The 17,201-nt window shown below is 30.2% G+C and overlaps 1 protein-coding gene across 5 annotated transcripts; it reads left to right on the top strand.

The window, feature by feature from the left end:
* Window positions 1-2,248: 2,248 nt before the first annotated feature.
* LOC111275806 (uncharacterized) lies at window positions 2,249-8,769 on the top strand. 5 transcript variants are annotated; one of them, XM_089754326.1, is made up of 8 exons: window positions 2,291-4,429; window positions 5,232-5,285; window positions 5,952-6,042; window positions 6,467-6,624; window positions 6,710-6,761; window positions 6,872-6,954; window positions 7,123-7,216; window positions 7,806-8,769. In XM_089754326.1, the coding sequence occupies exons 1-8, from the start codon at window positions 2,639-2,641 to the stop codon at window positions 8,420-8,422; spliced, it is 2,940 nt and encodes a 979-aa protein (XP_089610452.1). In that variant the 5' UTR covers window positions 2,291-2,638; the 3' UTR covers window positions 8,423-8,769. The 5 variants fall into 5 exon arrangements, with proteins under 5 accessions (XP_022717049.2, XP_089610456.1, XP_089610452.1 ...); XM_089754327.1 differs by having other exon boundaries at window positions 2,296-4,429; window positions 7,827-8,769; XM_022861314.2 differs by lacking the exon at window positions 5,232-5,285 and having other exon boundaries at window positions 2,249-4,429; window positions 7,827-8,769.
* Window positions 8,770-17,201: the final 8,432 nt, after the last annotated feature.

The raw sequence follows: 17,201 nt of genomic DNA, 5'->3' as shown, positions 1-17,201 counted from the left end.
ATATTTCTTGAAAATGATATTTTGTTGTTTTTCTTTTAACTCTAAGGTAGAGAAAAGTCAAATTCTTTTGTATATATAGGCTTCTTTTTTTTTTTTTTTTTTCCTTTTGGGGTTATCAAAGCATAGATAATGACCCTTCATACTTCTTAATGCTTGTACCACATGAATCTATCAGAAAAATCCACCTACATATTGAAAAACATCATCATCTTAGCTTACCATAAAAGCAAAAAGGGAAAAATTTGAAACCCAAAAAAAAAAAAAGAAAAAAGAAAAGGAAGATAAAACCTAGAAAGATTGAGTGAGAAAGGTGAGAAAATATCAATAGAATGGTCCCAAAAATGGTTGAATTTAAGCTGTGGGATGTCACCTTCAATTAACAGTAGTGGGCTGGACAGCATGTGTGGGGGTTGAAGACAAACAGCTGGTAGTTGTATGCATTTAGCTGTTCTCTTTCTAGCAAATAGCAATTTTTTTGGGCTGTCAATGCCATAACTCTAGGCCCAATCTTTCTCTTTTCAACAATTTTTTCTATTTTCAAATAATGAGGTAATTAGTAAAAGGATTGGATTAATAGGTTGTTAAGATTATTTAAAATTTCTATTTTAATTCATTTGATGTAATTTTTATTGCATGTCACTTTTAGCAAACATGATTTTGATAGAATGTTCAAATTGATATTAACTATTCTTATCTTTATCTTATAAATTATAATCTTATCTGATCGTATATAAAATGATTTGTTTCTTTAACGTTAAATTCTAAATAACTTTCAAGTTTAAATTATCAAATATCTCCATATTTAAGCATTTTGTTTAATCATAAATGTATGTATTATTGTGAGAAAAAAATTGATTCGAATATTTTAAAAAATAATAATAATAAAATACGTCTTCAATGAAAATCAAATTGGATAACATTTAAAATTTACGTTTAAAGGTCTCAAGTTTAAATCTTAAAATAAAATTACATAAAAGAAAGTTATCTAAAAAATTTATAGAATTACAACATTTTGTTAAATAGAACTAAAACATGGATTCTTTATTTCTTTTGACCAATCAACTAAAACATGTATAAGTGATATAACTTTATGCTACATGGTTGATACCTTTCTCAACTTTATTTTTTCTTCTTTTTCTTTTTTCCACTTTTGAATTGACCAGCATGTTATAAGAAGGCTTTTATTTGAATGCAAATGTCTATCATTCAAATTAAGTTTTTTTTTTTTTCAAATAAATAGATGACATATTGAAATGAACCAAAAAGAAAATACCAATGACATAAGATGTGCCATTTGTCATTTGTTTGAATATGAAAATTCTTTTTTTTTTCCTTATTATAGATTAATATTATTTTTTTAAAATTTTGTTGAAAATAGAGTGCTTTAGATTCAAAATACTTTTATTTTTTGTGTAAAATAAATTATTTTTTAATAGAACTATTCAATTAAAGATTTCTTCAATTACGTTTAGTTGTATTTTATGATTAAACTTCTAAAAATTTAATCATAAACAATTGAAAATCACCATAAAAGTTCTTTTATCATATATCCAAATGAAGATAAAGTTGACTTTTTTGTCATTAAATGTTTCAACCAAATAACAAGTAATTTTATTTTATTTTTCAAAAAAAATAATTTTCTAATTTAATTATATAAATGGAGATGGAAGTTGGTCAATTCCAACGGTGGAATTAGATATTTATTATTTGGTCATTGAATGAGTTAAAAATTTGATTTTAATTTCATCATCAAGGAAGACCTAAAATAAATGACCATAGAAACAAGTTTGGTAGGTTAAAATGTCAAAAACTGGCATTTTCTTCTAAGAAAATTAAAGTGAAAAGATTGTTCATTGATTTAGATTTAATAGTCTTTATTGAAAAATTAACTAGAGAAGTTTTGCTTTAAATGGCTATAAAAATGTAATTGATAAATGAAATATTTGAATTAAATTTTATGTTTATTATTATTTTTAATTATTATATATAAATTTTATATATGCGAAATGTAAATATAAATAACATATGAAAAATAACTTTTGGTATAAACATGTGTTAAGTTATTATTATATTAAATCATAAACTCGTTAATAATTAAGAAGAACATTTGTTAATTTTATGAATTTATTTATAAAAATTTTAAAATTTTCATTATTGAAACGATAATTTTATTTTAAAAATGATATTTGAAAATTGTCCAAATGATAATTTAATAGAAATTCCAACTTTTGGAAAAAGAAAATAAATAATTTATTTTTGTAAATAATGAAAAAAAAATACTTTTCTTTCACCTCGTTTCGTCTTTTTTGTTTATTCAGAATATTTTATTTCCAAGGGATAGATCCTGCACCTTTAACCTTTCACATTTCAATACCCAAAAAAAACAAAAAAACCAACGAAAATCAAATCAATCTCCCTTCACTTCTCCCACAAAGACATCACCAAACCCCAACTCTCTCCCCCCTCTTCCCCAAACCCATCACTCCTTTTTCCCTCCTTCCCCTTTGGATCTGATTTTCTCTCCTTTTGTATCCCTCCAAACACCATTTTCCCTTTCCAATCCAAACCCAGAAATTTTTTTGGTTTGTTTTTTATGATTATATGTTTAATTTGAAATGGGAATGCTTATATAGAAAGCATGAGCAAGAAACCCATTGGTAGCAATAACAACCAAAAGGACGACGCTTCGACCCAAGAAGAAGAAGAAAAGGAAGAAAACGAACAACAAAAAGAAGGGAAAGTAGTTGAAGAAGAAGAAGAGTATTTTTACGAATCCCTTGATCGCATTGCTTCTTCTAATTCTTGTTCCTGTTCTAACTCAACTTCTCCTTCTTCTGACTCGGATTCCGACCCAATTACCCGTTCTAACAATGCCCGCCACCCATTTCCCGTCCCGAAATTCCCCATGGCGGTTTCCAAGTTCGATATCTGGATCTCTGAACCCGCCTCCGTTTCCGAAAGAAGAACCCGGCTGCTCCGTGAAATGGGGCTTAGCCGCGACCCTGGTCTTTCCCGGTCAAAACCCGGGTCAGAAACGGAGGTTGTTGTGGGACAGGAAATGGGTGGTGGTGGTGGAGGAAGAGGAGGAGAGTTTGGAAGAAGATCAGTTCCGTCGGATCGGTCGGTAAAAAATAAGTTGGAAGAGCAACAACGTGGAGGGGAAAGGGGAAGTAATTCTTCTGGAATTATACGATCGAAATCAGATGGTGATACGAGCCGCAATAATGATTGTAATGATGTTGCTGTTTCTTGTTCTCCTTGTTTATCTGTTTGTTCCAATTCGTCTTCTTCCATTCTTTCTGTTGGTTTATGTCCTGTAAATAATAATAATAATAATAAGAACAACAACAACAACAACAACAACAACAACAACAACAATAGTGAATGTGATCATGTTAATGCCGCGGCTGCTAACTTAAGAAGCTGTGAAAGTAATGGGTCTACGTGTAATAAGCCGCCCACGGGGAGGAGTGGTAAGAGTTTGAATGGGGAACTTGGTTATAAATCATTTGGTGGTTCAGAGGTTGTTGTGGTGGAGGATAGGATGGATTGTAGTAAACAAATGTGTACGATTAGGAATCTTGATAATGGAAAAGAGTTTGTGGTGAATGAGATTAGAGAAGATGGGATGTGGAACAAGTTGAAGGAAGTTGGGACAGGGAGGCAGTTGACTATGGAGGAGTTCCAGATGTGTGTTGGACATTCTCCGATTGTTCAAGAGTTGATGAGGAGACAAAATGTAGAAGAGGGTAATAAGGATAATGCAAATTTGAATGTGAATGGTGGTGGTGTTGGTGTATCTAAGTTGAAGAAGAAAGGGAGTTGGTTTAAGAGTATAAAGAGCGTTGCAAGTAGTGTGAAGGGTCATAGGGAAAGACGAAGTAGTGATGAGAGGGATACATCATCAGAGAAGGGTGGGAGAAGATCGAGTTCTGCCACAGATGATAGCCAGGATGTTTCATTTCATGGGCTGGAGAGAGTGAGGGTAAAGCATTACGGAAAGTCATGTAAAGAACTCACTGCTCTTTACAAGAGTCAAGAGATTCAAGCACATACTGGGTCTATTTGGAGTATCAAGTTTAGTTTGGATGGAAAATACCTTGCTAGTGCTGGTGAGGATTGTGTAATTCATGTATGGAAGGTAGTTGAGTCAGAGAGGAAAGGGGAGTTGTTGATGGAAAAGCCGGAAGATGGGAATTTGAACCTTTTGCTTGTGGCTAATGGATCTCCAGAACCAACTCTGTTTTACCCACGTGCAGATCACCGTCCTGAGAAGAAGAGAAGAGGAAGGTCATCCATAAGCCGGAAGTCTTTGAGCCTGGACCGCATTGTGGTGCCAGAAACTGTTTTTGGGCTTTCAGATAAACCTGTTTGTTCTTTTCTAGGACATTTGAATGATGTGCTCGACCTCTCATGGTCCAAATCTCAGGTTAGTGATCATTCTTTTATCCTCTCAGGTGTTTGGAGAAATATTTACCAATGTACAGTGATTAGTTTGATTTTCAAAGTTTTAACCAGTAATGTTAATTTGAAGAACTTTATTGTTTCTTTGTTTATGCCAAGCATTTATGATATATTTTCCTGCTGGTTTGAGGTAGACTAAGGAAAGCATTTTTGTTTCTTCTCTTCTTAACGGTGCTCCATGTTGATGGATTTTTGGGTCAAGTTTTGGCGGCAAATTGAAATTGAGAGTTGTACTATTGATTTTTAGTAAGAACTAAATTTGTAATGGGACTGAAGAAATTTAATTTGATCTGAGAAGTCCATCTTCTAGTATTCCTTGTACCTTGACTTTTAGGGAATCCTAATCCTAAATATTTTTCACTACAAAGAGAATGGAGAAATTGGGCACCTGTTTGCAATGCACATAATCAGATGTTATGTGTGAAACCAGTATCTAATTGAAGTAAATGTGAATTTCATCAAAATATAAAAACTATTGCCATTCTGCTTGAGTGCTTCTTGTTCTATGAAGAAAGGAATGGTCAGTACGTTACTTGTCTCAATGCTTTACTTTAGAAAAGGGTCTATGGAATACAAAAATAAAGTAAATTTTCTTTGAAATTGGTAGGCAAACAACAAAGAAAAATTGGTGGATCTTCAAGGTCAGATTTTAAATGTGTCTAGGTTTAATTCCGGCGACTATAAGTGATATTGCTTGGTGGGTTTTTTATTTGGCATTACCTGTTTAGATGTTGACACCGGCTGCTAAGTGACATGCATGTATGTAGATGTCACAGGACAACAATGAAGTAAAGCAATTTTGTAAAGCCTTAAACAATCAGGTAAAGCATCTGTATTTTGGCACATAAAGGAAATGAACAAGTTCAATAAGTGTTTATTTTGTCATGGGCAACATGAATAGTAGCAAAAAGTTTACTTTGGCATGGTTAGCTTATATCAGTTTTCTATTTGTTCAAAGAGTGAATTATATGGCAAGAGGCTTGATCTTTCTAATGGAGATTGTATTCACCCCATCTCTGTGGTCTTGATTGTTGGCTTTGGATTTTAAGTGATGCCTTCTTCCTTGTCAGAGATTCAGGTCAAGTTTCCTGATTATACCCTTAATATACCTTGTGGACTCTTTGAGATCACTTTACGATTACTTTTGAACCTGCGAATTTTTAATATCAAGTTTAGAGATCAGAAAAATTTTGTGGTCTGCCACCACAAGTTTTTTAAACCACTCCTGAATGTTAATGGCATGTGACCATAATTGAATGCCTTAAAAGTCCTTCAAATTTTAATGGATGCAGATGTCGTGTATTCAATTGGTCAGGCCTCTATGTATTCCTTTTATATCTTTAGCAAGCATTTTGAGAGGTTGTTGTTAGTAGAACATTTTTATGAATATTTTGTTCCAGCTTCACCAGCTTAGCCTCATTTAGAATCATGAACCAATATACTGCTACAGGATATTCTGGTGAGATTTTTTTATTTGTTCTTTTCAGCAATTGCTCTCATCTTCAATGGACAAAACAGTGAGGCTTTGGGACTTGACTAGCAAGACTTGTTTGAGAGTATTTTCACACAGTGACTATGGTAAGTAAAATGTAAGTTTCATGTCTTTTGTTGCTTTACATTCGAATTTACTCTCTTAATTGCCCTCTTCAAGAACATTACTAAACTTACTCTTTTTTTTTCTTTTGATAAAATAGTTATTCTTCTTTAAATAACAGATGGATGATTTGAAATTACCTCTTGTCTTCATAATTGTCATACCAAGTTGTGTGTCAGTAAAAAATCTTAAAGATTCTGAGTCGCCAAACCCTTAATTGTAACTTTCTGGCTTGAAGTGTGCACGTAGTGCTCTCAGGTTAAGTGTGCTTAGTGTAGATTCTATCAAATTAATGATTTAAAATTTCAAAGATCCAACATAAAGAAAACATATTTATCTTTTCTTGTCTCCTGAAATTGGTTTATATTGCTAATCATACTTTGTTCTTGTGGATCTGCCTTGACACAGTAACTTGCATCCAGTTTAATCCAGTTGATGATAGATACTTCATTAGTGGATCCCTAGATTCTAAAGTTCGCATATGGAGCATTCCTGATCATCAAGTTGTTGATTGGAATGATCTGCATGAAATGGTCACTGCTGCTTGTTATACACCTGATGGCCAGGTTGGGCAATGGTCAATACAAGTTCATTCTATATAATTTACAATTATTAAGTCTGTAGCTCATGGAACTTTTAATTGTTTTGAAGGGTGCACTGGTTGGTTCATACAAAGGAAGCTGCCGTTTATACAATACTCCTGGTACAAGTTTATGAACTCTCTCTCTCTTTTGTCTGCATGCATATGCATTATTGTGTATTCGTTTGACACTGAAGTTTTCTTAAACATTTACATTTACGCATCTTTTGCAGAGAACAAGTTACAATCGAAAAGTCAAATCAATTTGCAGAATAAAAGGAAGAAATCTCATCAAAAGAAAATTACAGGTTTCCAGGTAATCCAGTGGTCCTGCTGCTTAAAATGCTCTGTCTAATTAGGGAAGGAAGGCATAAATACTTTCTCTAGTTGAATTAGAGATTCCTTACTTAGAACATGCTGCATAATTTCTTGCTTCCTAGGGTTCACTTTATTCTTCCCCCTATTGGTTGCTTTCTTAAAACAGTTTGCACCTGGGAGTTCATCAGAAGTACTCATCACATCTGCAGATTCACGAATTCGGGTTGTTGATGGTGCCAATCTAATTCACAAGTTTAAAGGTAACTCATATTCATATGATATAAATAAATGATAAGGGCAATGGTTGGATTTGGTAAGTAGTGGCCATAGATGATAGTGATTGTGGCTGAGAGCTAGGAAGTAAGGAGATTAAAGATGATGTTTCATATTCATAGTTACCTCACTAAGAGATGGTACGTATTGGTGTATCCGATTATAAATTCTTAAAATTAGTGTTCTGCATTTAGGTTTGAATGCTACTAGAACTGTTTGCCAGGAGAGGGGGTTGGAATGGGAAATTTGTTTAAGTTTTGGCTTTCTTCTCAAGTTTAGTTCAATTTGTGGTTGTCCTAGTTCTTTCAAAAGTGTGAGTAGTTGTGAGAGTATTTTTGCACCTCAATTTAGCTAGTAACTTTTCTTGAAACTAACAGATGTCTTTATGTATCCTATGAAATAGGTCACTACTTGCAGCCAAAGGCTGTTTTATGGTTACTACTATTTTTCCCATACAGTATCAAGCTTGGTTACCTGAATGTTGCTAATTTTCCTAGTTGCTCTTGAAAAAGTTGCAGATTTGTTGTCTAGTATATATCCACATGAAATTCTGGGATTGTGCTGATTCCACAGAAGTTGCTGTTGATTATGTGACAGGATTTCGGAACACCAACAGCCAAATCTCGGCTTCTGTTACGGCAAATGGAAAATATGTTGTCTCTGCTAGTGAGGACTCTTACGTTTATGTGTGGAAACACGAAGCAGAATCCCGGCCTAGCAGAAATAAAGGAGCTACAGTGACACGCTCATATGAACATTTTCATTGTAAAGACGTATCAGTGGCCATCCCTTGGCCAGGCATGGGTGATGCGTGGGGATTAAGAGATACACAATTGAATGATCAAAATTGTTTGGATGACAATATTGATGAAGTTTCAACAGCCAATCATCCTCCTACGCCTGTTGAGGAGTATAGTGGAAACGAGGGTTCATTATCAGCATCCCGGTGCTCCAATAGCCCTCTCCATGGAACCATTTCTAGCGCAACCAACAGCTACTTCTTTGACAGAATCTCAGCTACATGGCCAGAGGAAAAACTTCTGGCTACTAGGACCAGGAGCCCCAGGACCAGTGTAGACTTTTCCTCCGGGGTTAACCCAAACATGTCACCTTGGGGTATGGTGATTGTGACTGCTGGCCTTCGAGGAGAGATTAGAACTTTCCAAAATTTTGGATTGCCTATTCGGATTTGATGGGCCAAAAAAAGGGTGGTGGGTGGGTGGGGGAGGGGGGGAATGAGTTGATAATCCATCAGTACAGTCCATTTCCCCCCTTTGGTTAAATTGTGTACAGAGAAATATTGGTTGAGATTTGTAATATTAGCGAGTTTCATTTCTTTCTTTGTGCCTGTGCTCATTGGCTGTGGGGTAATGGGAAGCCACACCAGTTGAGCATTGAGGAAAATATAGATTTGTTCAGAGGAAAAAAAAAAACTACACCATGAATTTAGAATCCCATATATTTCTCATGTCGGGAATTGTAGAGTTAAGATCACGGCAAAAGCTTTATCGAATTGAAAATGAAATTCTTTTACTATTCATTCTCAGCTGTCATTCTTATGTTCTTGAACAACGCTTGAAAATTGAGTTTAAGCTCTTTTTCTTTTGTTTGTCGTATTTCTTTGAGATTTAACAAATTTGAAATATGATACGAAATTATGATATGAAAAAAAAAGGGATTTAAAAATTTTTTAATATTTAATGTGTAGAAATAAATTGTGATATAATAAATTTTATATTTTATATATATTAAAAATAAAATAAATAAATATAAATATTTGAATCAGTTTAATTGTTTCCTCAGCCCAAGAAATTAGTGTTGCAGATCGATAGACCAAATTTGTGGGTTTTGGCAATGGTTGAAACAAAATTGAGTTAAATTTTAATGAAATTTGTTTGGACTTTCGAAAAGAAAGAAAAACCAAACACTATAAGACCCAAAAGAAAAAAGAAAATCCATCAAATTGCAATTTGCATTTAAGCTAAGAGTTTCCAGTCAGCAAGCAACCACCAACCATGCTGAAAGGATTTGATAAGGTCACATGATGATGTCAAATAGCATTCCAAATTTACGAATGGTTTGTTTCAATAATCTTTTTTTTCTTTTTTTTTTTTGGGGGGGGGGGGGGGTGGGGCGGTGTTGCTTTGCTAGTTATTGTGAAGCTAAATTTTTATTTCAAGCTATCTATGTGCCCACTTTACATCTCAGGCTATAGCTTCTTAAGGTTTTATCTCAAAATCCAACAACTTTGCGACTCCAAAAGATGGGCTGTAGGCTCCGGCAAAAGAAACTCGGAGGGGTTAGAAGAAGATCAGTAAAAGATGAAATATTGTCACGCTTCGATATTAAGATGTAACACAATCATATTATTTTGAAATAAAATCTTATAATAATATAAAGTTTTTCTTTAATCATTTTAAAATTCTTCAATTAATATAGTGTGTCTAGTAAAATTTATATATTTAATCTAACTAATAATATATCTCTATATATCTAAATACAAATCATATAAAATATGAAACTGTTTCATAAAATCTCACTGGCTAATATTATCTTCGACGACTAAGTAATTTTTCTCATTTGATATTTTAGCTTTTCACAAAATTAAATAACCTTATCACTTATTCATCTATAAAGAAAAAGTAAAGGAGAATAAGCAAACCATAGCTCAGCAGATATAAACTCACAAACCGTACCAGATCAAGTATCGTTTTTATACATATTATATAGATCATTCAAAATATTCATCAAATCATAACGTCAAAATATTTCAAAGATCATCTTTCTATCAAACATTTCGTAAATTCATAAATCAATATAAAAATATGTCAATTCATAAATCATTGTAAAATATGCTACCATTCAAATATCGTAATCAAACTAAATCATGGATCAATCATTAAAAATTATTGTAAATCATCTTTACATATAAATTATGGATCAATCATTAAAATCATCATAAATCATCATTATCATTAGTTTATCATTAGCTAAGGTCACTACTATAACCCGTGATATTGGTCGTATCGATAATTTCATTCTCGTGATCATTGCTAACTATTATAACTCACTAGCCAAGGCCTTACGCTAACTACTATAACCCGTTAACAGGACCGTATGATCATGTTTATGCTAACTACTATAACCCGTTAGTCAGGGCCATAGAATTAGTTATAGTGTCGATGATCCCACTTCTCATGGATGTAAAAATGTAGCTATCATAAAATTTTTTTTTAAATATAAATCATTTTCTCATTTTATTCATAAGTATGATCCATCGCTTATATAGAGAAAAATAAAATAATTATATGTTTGATCCTATTTTCATACATAGAAAATAACAAAATAAAATATTCATTCATTTAGAAAACATATATATACATAGATTTGAAAACAAGCAAAGTGTGTGAGATTCTATTTACCTCCTTTCGATTCCACCACCTAGTTTTTCTCCCCAAATAATTGATGGTCTATTCAAGATAATTTCAAAAAAATAGTAATTAATCAACCCATTTGAGACCACTTATACCGAAACAATTAAGTTAAACAAGAATTAACTTAAGTAATTAATTCTAGCAGCCTGCGTTATTTTCACTAAAACGATAATATCTCAAGATATCTGACTCAGAATTAAAATCTTTTTAATGCGCTAGAAACTAGACTCGATAAGCTTTCTAACCATATATGATCCATCTTGTGATTCCTTGTGAATTAATTATAATCTTTTTTGCAATCCACATCATATACTACTGCCATATAGCCTGTATACCTTCTAATAAAAATTATGTATTTATTTATAGGAAACTCTAAATTCAATTCCGCTTATTTTATTGAAAAGTAAACTCAATATGCTTTCCAAACATATATGGCTTAATTTGTAATTACTTGTATAAAAATTAAGACAAGTTTTGAAATTCAACCCTAATGCTGTTGCCTTACAATCTGCATATCCTTAAGTAAAAATTAGACAACTCTTCATAAAAAACTCAGATTCGACTTTTGTTTGTTTCATTAGAAAGTAGATTCAATATGTTTTACAAAGATATATAATAATCATAACAATAATCTATCCATTAATACAAAATTCTATTTTAATTCATTATTGCAGATTATAGCATCTTATCCAAAAATAAAATTTTTTCTTCAATCTTTAAAAACTCAAATCTCCACTTTTAGCTTTTAAACTCCATTCAATAATCATCAATAAATCTTCAAGAATATGAAATAAACAAAGCCCAGTAATTTACCCAAATAGATTATGAAGATTAATGAAAGATTTTATAATTTTTCTTAGTTTTTCTCTTAAAACTTTAACTCCATATATTAGCAATCAATATGATATTTTTTTTCTTAAATAAAAGGAGGTCATATACTGACTTTTAGGGGATTAACTTGATTGTAGCCTCTGATTTTGAATCGTCAACTTAATTTTTCATATTTTCTAACCTTAAGGAAGAAGAGAAAGAAGAACTCTTATTTTTTTTTTTGTTTCTCGATAGCTAGGTTTTCTTTCATTTAATACCTCAGTCATTTTTCTTTTACTAATCAGTCTCTTAATAAACTGATGGGCTTTGGTATTAGTCTAGCCCAATTATTATTTGGACTAGGGTATTACATTCTCCTTTCCTTATAAAAAGTTTCATCCTTAAAACTTGATTTACATCCATATCTTATTCCTCCATTTTTGTAATCACATCTCTTACCGTATGATTGTTTCATTAAACTTTGACAAAAGTAATTATTTTGCCTCAAAACTTGTTCTTTCCAATTCACCATTCGAAAAAGATATTTTCAATATGTTAAAACTTATATCATTTTGAATTTTCAAATACTCATATCCAATCATATAGCTTCTATCAAGATATTCTTTTAACATAGATTAATCATGTATATTAGATATCAAAAGTGACAGTATTTTTTATTTTGAACTTCTTTCACTTTACCAAGAACTTCAAATGTCTTTACAATGCAAACTTAACTTTTTTTACTTTATAATCCTCACAACGAGTACAAATGATTAACCACTTGAAGCTATAAATTATATCTTCAAATTTTGGTATAATTCTTGTGCTTACTTTAAACCATTGCTTAATCAACCAAAATTTATTAGCTATTTGTTCCATGAATTCAAGAAATAAAAGTTTTTCTTCTTTGTCCTTATCCTAATAAGTGTAAAACTTAGATCTACTTCCATACAAGACTTCAAAATGAATAATTGAATATTTGTCTTATGACTATTACTACATAAAAAAAATTTTCTCTTCAAGTCACAAGATAAGCACTACTTAAAAGAATGTCTATCAATAATAAAGCTTAAAAACTAGAAGGAACACAAAATATTCTTATCCAAAATCCATTAGTCCTTATTTATTAAAAATTCATCACTTTCTCTATTAACAATAGCATAAAAAAATTTAGAACTTAAATCAAATAAGGTTTTCATTGTGCACTCTGATATTTCCTTCCAATAAAATTCAAACAAATTAACTTTCATAACATTGTTTTTGTAACAAAAAAAGCATGTGTCCACAAAATTCCTTGTAATTTGCTTCACACCATGTGTTCATAACCATAACAACATTGAATAACAGTATTAATAAATCATTTTGTCACCAAAAAGATATCATATAGTAACTTAATTTTCTTTTTTTTTTTTCTTTATTGACCATATGAAATTTTCTATTAATTACCCTTTATAATACATATGAAATCAATACAATAAATCATATCCATAAATTTACACTATGTAAATTCAAACATAAATCTTTGCTTACCTAAGTTGTCTCCAATTTTGAATATTGTTCTTTCTAATTTAATAAATCGATTATCACATAACAATTGATTCTTCATAATCCCCATAAACATCATAATGTCTCAAATTTTCTTTTTACCAAATATATTGCTATCATCTCCAAGTCAAAATCAAAACCTATTCATCATAACCAAAAGTAAAAGTCTCTTATAGAATTTATAAACAATAAAAACTCCAAATATTTGAATTCATGCCGAAAGTATATTTATGAATAATAGTCAAATGTATCACATTATTTTAGATATTTTCTCAAATTTCTCTCAAATCGAATACATGCTTAGCATCACCAAGTACACAAAATCATCACTTGTAATATTTCAACCAATCTTTTGCCCTTATAAGATTTCCAACTATCATTCTTAGCCAAAACATATATATTTTTCTATAAATTGATTACTTCTTCAAAACCAACTTTCTTACTAAATCATCTAGATAACCACAATTTTAATTCCTTGCTAAGTACATAGCCTTATATCACAATAGGCAATGTTCTCCACAAATATAAAATTTGAAGGGATTCAATAGTATACTTCAATTAGAAACTATAACCATAAATTATTCACTTTAGCCATAAAAAAAAAAAAGTTAGTATACCCCAAATAGGAATTTAATGATAAAACTTCAAATTAATTATACAAACATCTAACTCGCATGATCAAATCTTTAATACTTTTGCAATAAAAAAATATAGAATCAAATCAAGTGAATATCCTTCTTTATGAATATAAAACTATTTACCATAATTATAATATTTAGAACTAAATCCATCAAATAAATTCTCAAACATTATAATCCATAAATAATTATTTCAAAATTTCAACATATCATTTCATTCTAACTCTAATATTCTATACTTTTAATTCCAACAATGTACACTCAATTACCACTCTTAATCCATGATTAAGTGTTCACTTTATACTTATCAAATACTTCAAAATCTTATTAAGTTGAAGGTCTTTTCTCAAATCCATAGGATCTCTAATGATCAAATCATTATCTTAAATAATTCTTTAACTTATAAAATATATCTTATTATAAGTCGCATCGAAAATCTCTTCAACTTATAAAATCGCACTATATCAAAGTAATTACACTTTCTCTTAACTACAAGATCCAAAAGTAATATGTAAATATCAACTAAAATAATTACTCCAAGAATTCATTAAATCATTAATTCCTCAAAATTCATTGAAACTTTAACTACTCCAAAAATTTATCGAATCATTTACTCATACTCACGAATATAGTCTATGGATTAAACTATGCCCTTAGAAAATCATCACATTATCCATAAGTCATCATCTAAATTCTTAAAAATCTTCACATAGTATATGGATCATAACCATATTCATAGAATCTCTTTCAACCTAAAAATCATAAGTTACATTCTTAAAAAATTACCATTAATGTAATTATCATAATTTAACTTCTTGAAAATCTTAAAAGATCATAATCATAGTTCTTAGAAAGTCCTTAAAATCATATTATAAGCTCTTTAACATCTCACAAAGTTTAAAGATCATAACTTAAACTCTTAAAAAATCTCCAAGAAATATAACTTAGGCTTTTAAAGAAAATATCATCACAGTTTACAAATCATAATCTAACTCTTTAAAAAAATTCTTCAAATATCGCAACTTAAGCTCTGATACCACTTTATGTCACGCCTTGAGACTAAAATGCAACACGACCATATTACCTTAAAGTAAAATCTCAAAGTAATATGAAGCCTTCTTTCTTAATCATTTTAAAAATTTTCAATAAACTAATATAGTCTGTCAAGTAAAATTCATATCTTTAATTCAATTAATAATATATCTTTATATATCTGAATACAAATTATATAAAATACGAAACTGTTTCATAATATCTCACTGGCCAACATTATTTCCGACGATTAAGTAATCTTTTCCATTTGATCTTCTAGCTTTTTACAAAACTAAGCAAACTTATTACTTACTCATCTATAAAGAAAATGTAAAGGGGAATGAGCAAACCATAACTCAACAAGTATAAGCTTACACACCTTATCGGATCAAGCATTATTTTCACATATATCATATAGATCATTCAAAACATTCGTCAAATCATAATATCAAAACATTTCAAAGATCATCTTTCTATCAAACATTTCGTAAATTCATAAATCAATATAAAAATATATCAATTCATAAATCATTGCAAAATATGCTACTATTCAAATATTGTAATCAAACCAAATCATGGATCAATCATTAAAAATCATCGTAAATCATCTTTATATACAAATCATGGATCAATCTTTAAAATAATCATAAATCATCATTATCATTAATTTATCATTAGCTACAATCACTGCTATAACCCATGACATTGATCGTATCGATAATTTTATTTTCATGATCATTGCTAACTATTATAACCCGCTAGCCAAGGCCTTACACTAACTACTATAACCCATTAGTAGGGTCGTATGATCATGTTTATGCTAACTACTATAACCCGTTAGCCAGGTTGTAGAACTAGTTCTGGTATCGATGATCCCACTTTTCAGGAATGTAAAAATGTAGCTATCATAAAATCATTCTTTAAACATAAATTATTTCCTCATTTCATTCATAAGCATGATCTATCATTTATATAGAGAAAAACAAGATAATCATATGTTTGATTCTATTTTTATACATAGAAAATAACAAAATAAAACATTCATTCATTTAAAAAACATATATATATATATACACATAGATTTGAAAACAAGCAAAGTGTGTGAGATTCTACTTACCTTATATCGATTTCATCACTTAGTTTTTCTCCCCAAATAATTAATGGCCTATTCAAGATAATTTCAATATAACAGTAATTAATCAACCTATTTGAGACCACTTATATCGAAATAATTAAGTTAAACAAGAATTAACTCGAGTAACTAATTCTGGCAGCCTATGCTACTTTCACTAAAACCACCACATCTCAATATATCCAATTCAAAATTAAAATCTTTTTAATGCATTAAAAACTAGACTCGATAAGCTTTCTAACCATATATGGCCCATCTTGTGAATAGTTGTGAATTAATTATAACCATTTTTGCAATCCACATCATATGCTGCTGCCAAACAGCTTGTATATCTTCTAATAAAAACTATGTATTTATTCATAGTAAGCTCCAAATTCAATTCCGCTTGTTTTGTTGAAAAGTAGACTCAATATGCTTTCCAAACATATATGGTTTAATCAATAATTACTTGTATAAAAATTAAGATAATTTTTGAAATTCAACCATGATGCTATAACTTACAGGCCGTATATCCGTAAGTAAAAATTAGATAACTCTTCATAGAAAACTCGGATTTAACTTTCATTTATTTCATTAGAAAGTAGATCAACATGCTTTCCAATGATTTGTAATAATCATAGAAATAATCTATTCATTAATACAAAATTCTATTTTAATTTATTATTGCAAATCATAGTATCTCATCCAAAACAAAGTTTTTCTTTCAATCTTTAAAAACTCAAATCCCCACTTTCAGCTTTTAAACTCCATTCAATAGTCATCAATAAATCTAAAGAATATGAAATAAATAAAGCCCAGTAATTTACCTAAATAGATCATAAAGATTAATGAAAGATTTCATAATTTTTTTTGATTTTTCTCTCAAAACTTTAACTCCATATAATAGCAATCAATATGATATATTTTTTTAAATACAAAGAGAGCATATACTCACTTTAGGAGATTAACTTGATTATAGCTTCTGATTTTGAATCACCAACTTAATTTTTCATATTCTCTAACACTAAGAAAAATGAGAAAGAAGAACTTTTTTTTTTATTTCTTCATAACTAGTTTTTCTTTCATTTAATACTTCAATTTATTTTTTTTTACTAATCAGTCTTTTAACAAACTGATGAACTTTAATATTAATTTAGTGTAATTATCATTTGGGTTAGGGTATTACAAACATATGGTCTTTAAAGCTGTGAAAAGCCACAAATTTTCTTTTTTTTTTTCACTTGAAACTACTAAAAATTAAACTTGTCACGAATTAAGAGTGCAAGCTATAAATTTTCCTTATTGCCCTTTTTTTTAAATTTATTTTCTTATTATACAACTTTGGTTTTAGCATGAAGGACTGAGAATTGGGCATGAACCAAGCCCATCACTCATATGGGCA

The sequence above is a fragment of the Durio zibethinus genome, chromosome 25 (assembly GCF_047325235.1).
Source record: "Durio zibethinus cultivar Kanyao isolate XHJ-2024 chromosome 25, ASM4732523v1, whole genome shotgun sequence".
In the NCBI taxonomy this organism is placed as follows: Eukaryota; Viridiplantae; Streptophyta; class Magnoliopsida; order Malvales; family Malvaceae; genus Durio; species Durio zibethinus.
This window is presented reverse-complemented; position numbering and strand designations above follow the sequence as displayed.

Bases quoted from the DNA above. Each gene is read 5' to 3' on its own strand.
- LOC111275806 (XM_089754326.1), top strand. From the start codon at position 2,639: ATGAGCAAGAAACCCATTGGTAGCAATAACAACCAAAAGGACGACGCT. The intron at 6,043-6,466 runs GTAAGTAAAATG...GCCTTGACACAG, and splicing joins ATTTTCACACAGTGACTATG to TAACTTGCATCCAGTTTAAT. The intron at 6,762-6,871 runs GTACAAGTTTAT...CATCTTTTGCAG, and splicing joins CCGTTTATACAATACTCCTG to AGAACAAGTTACAATCGAAA.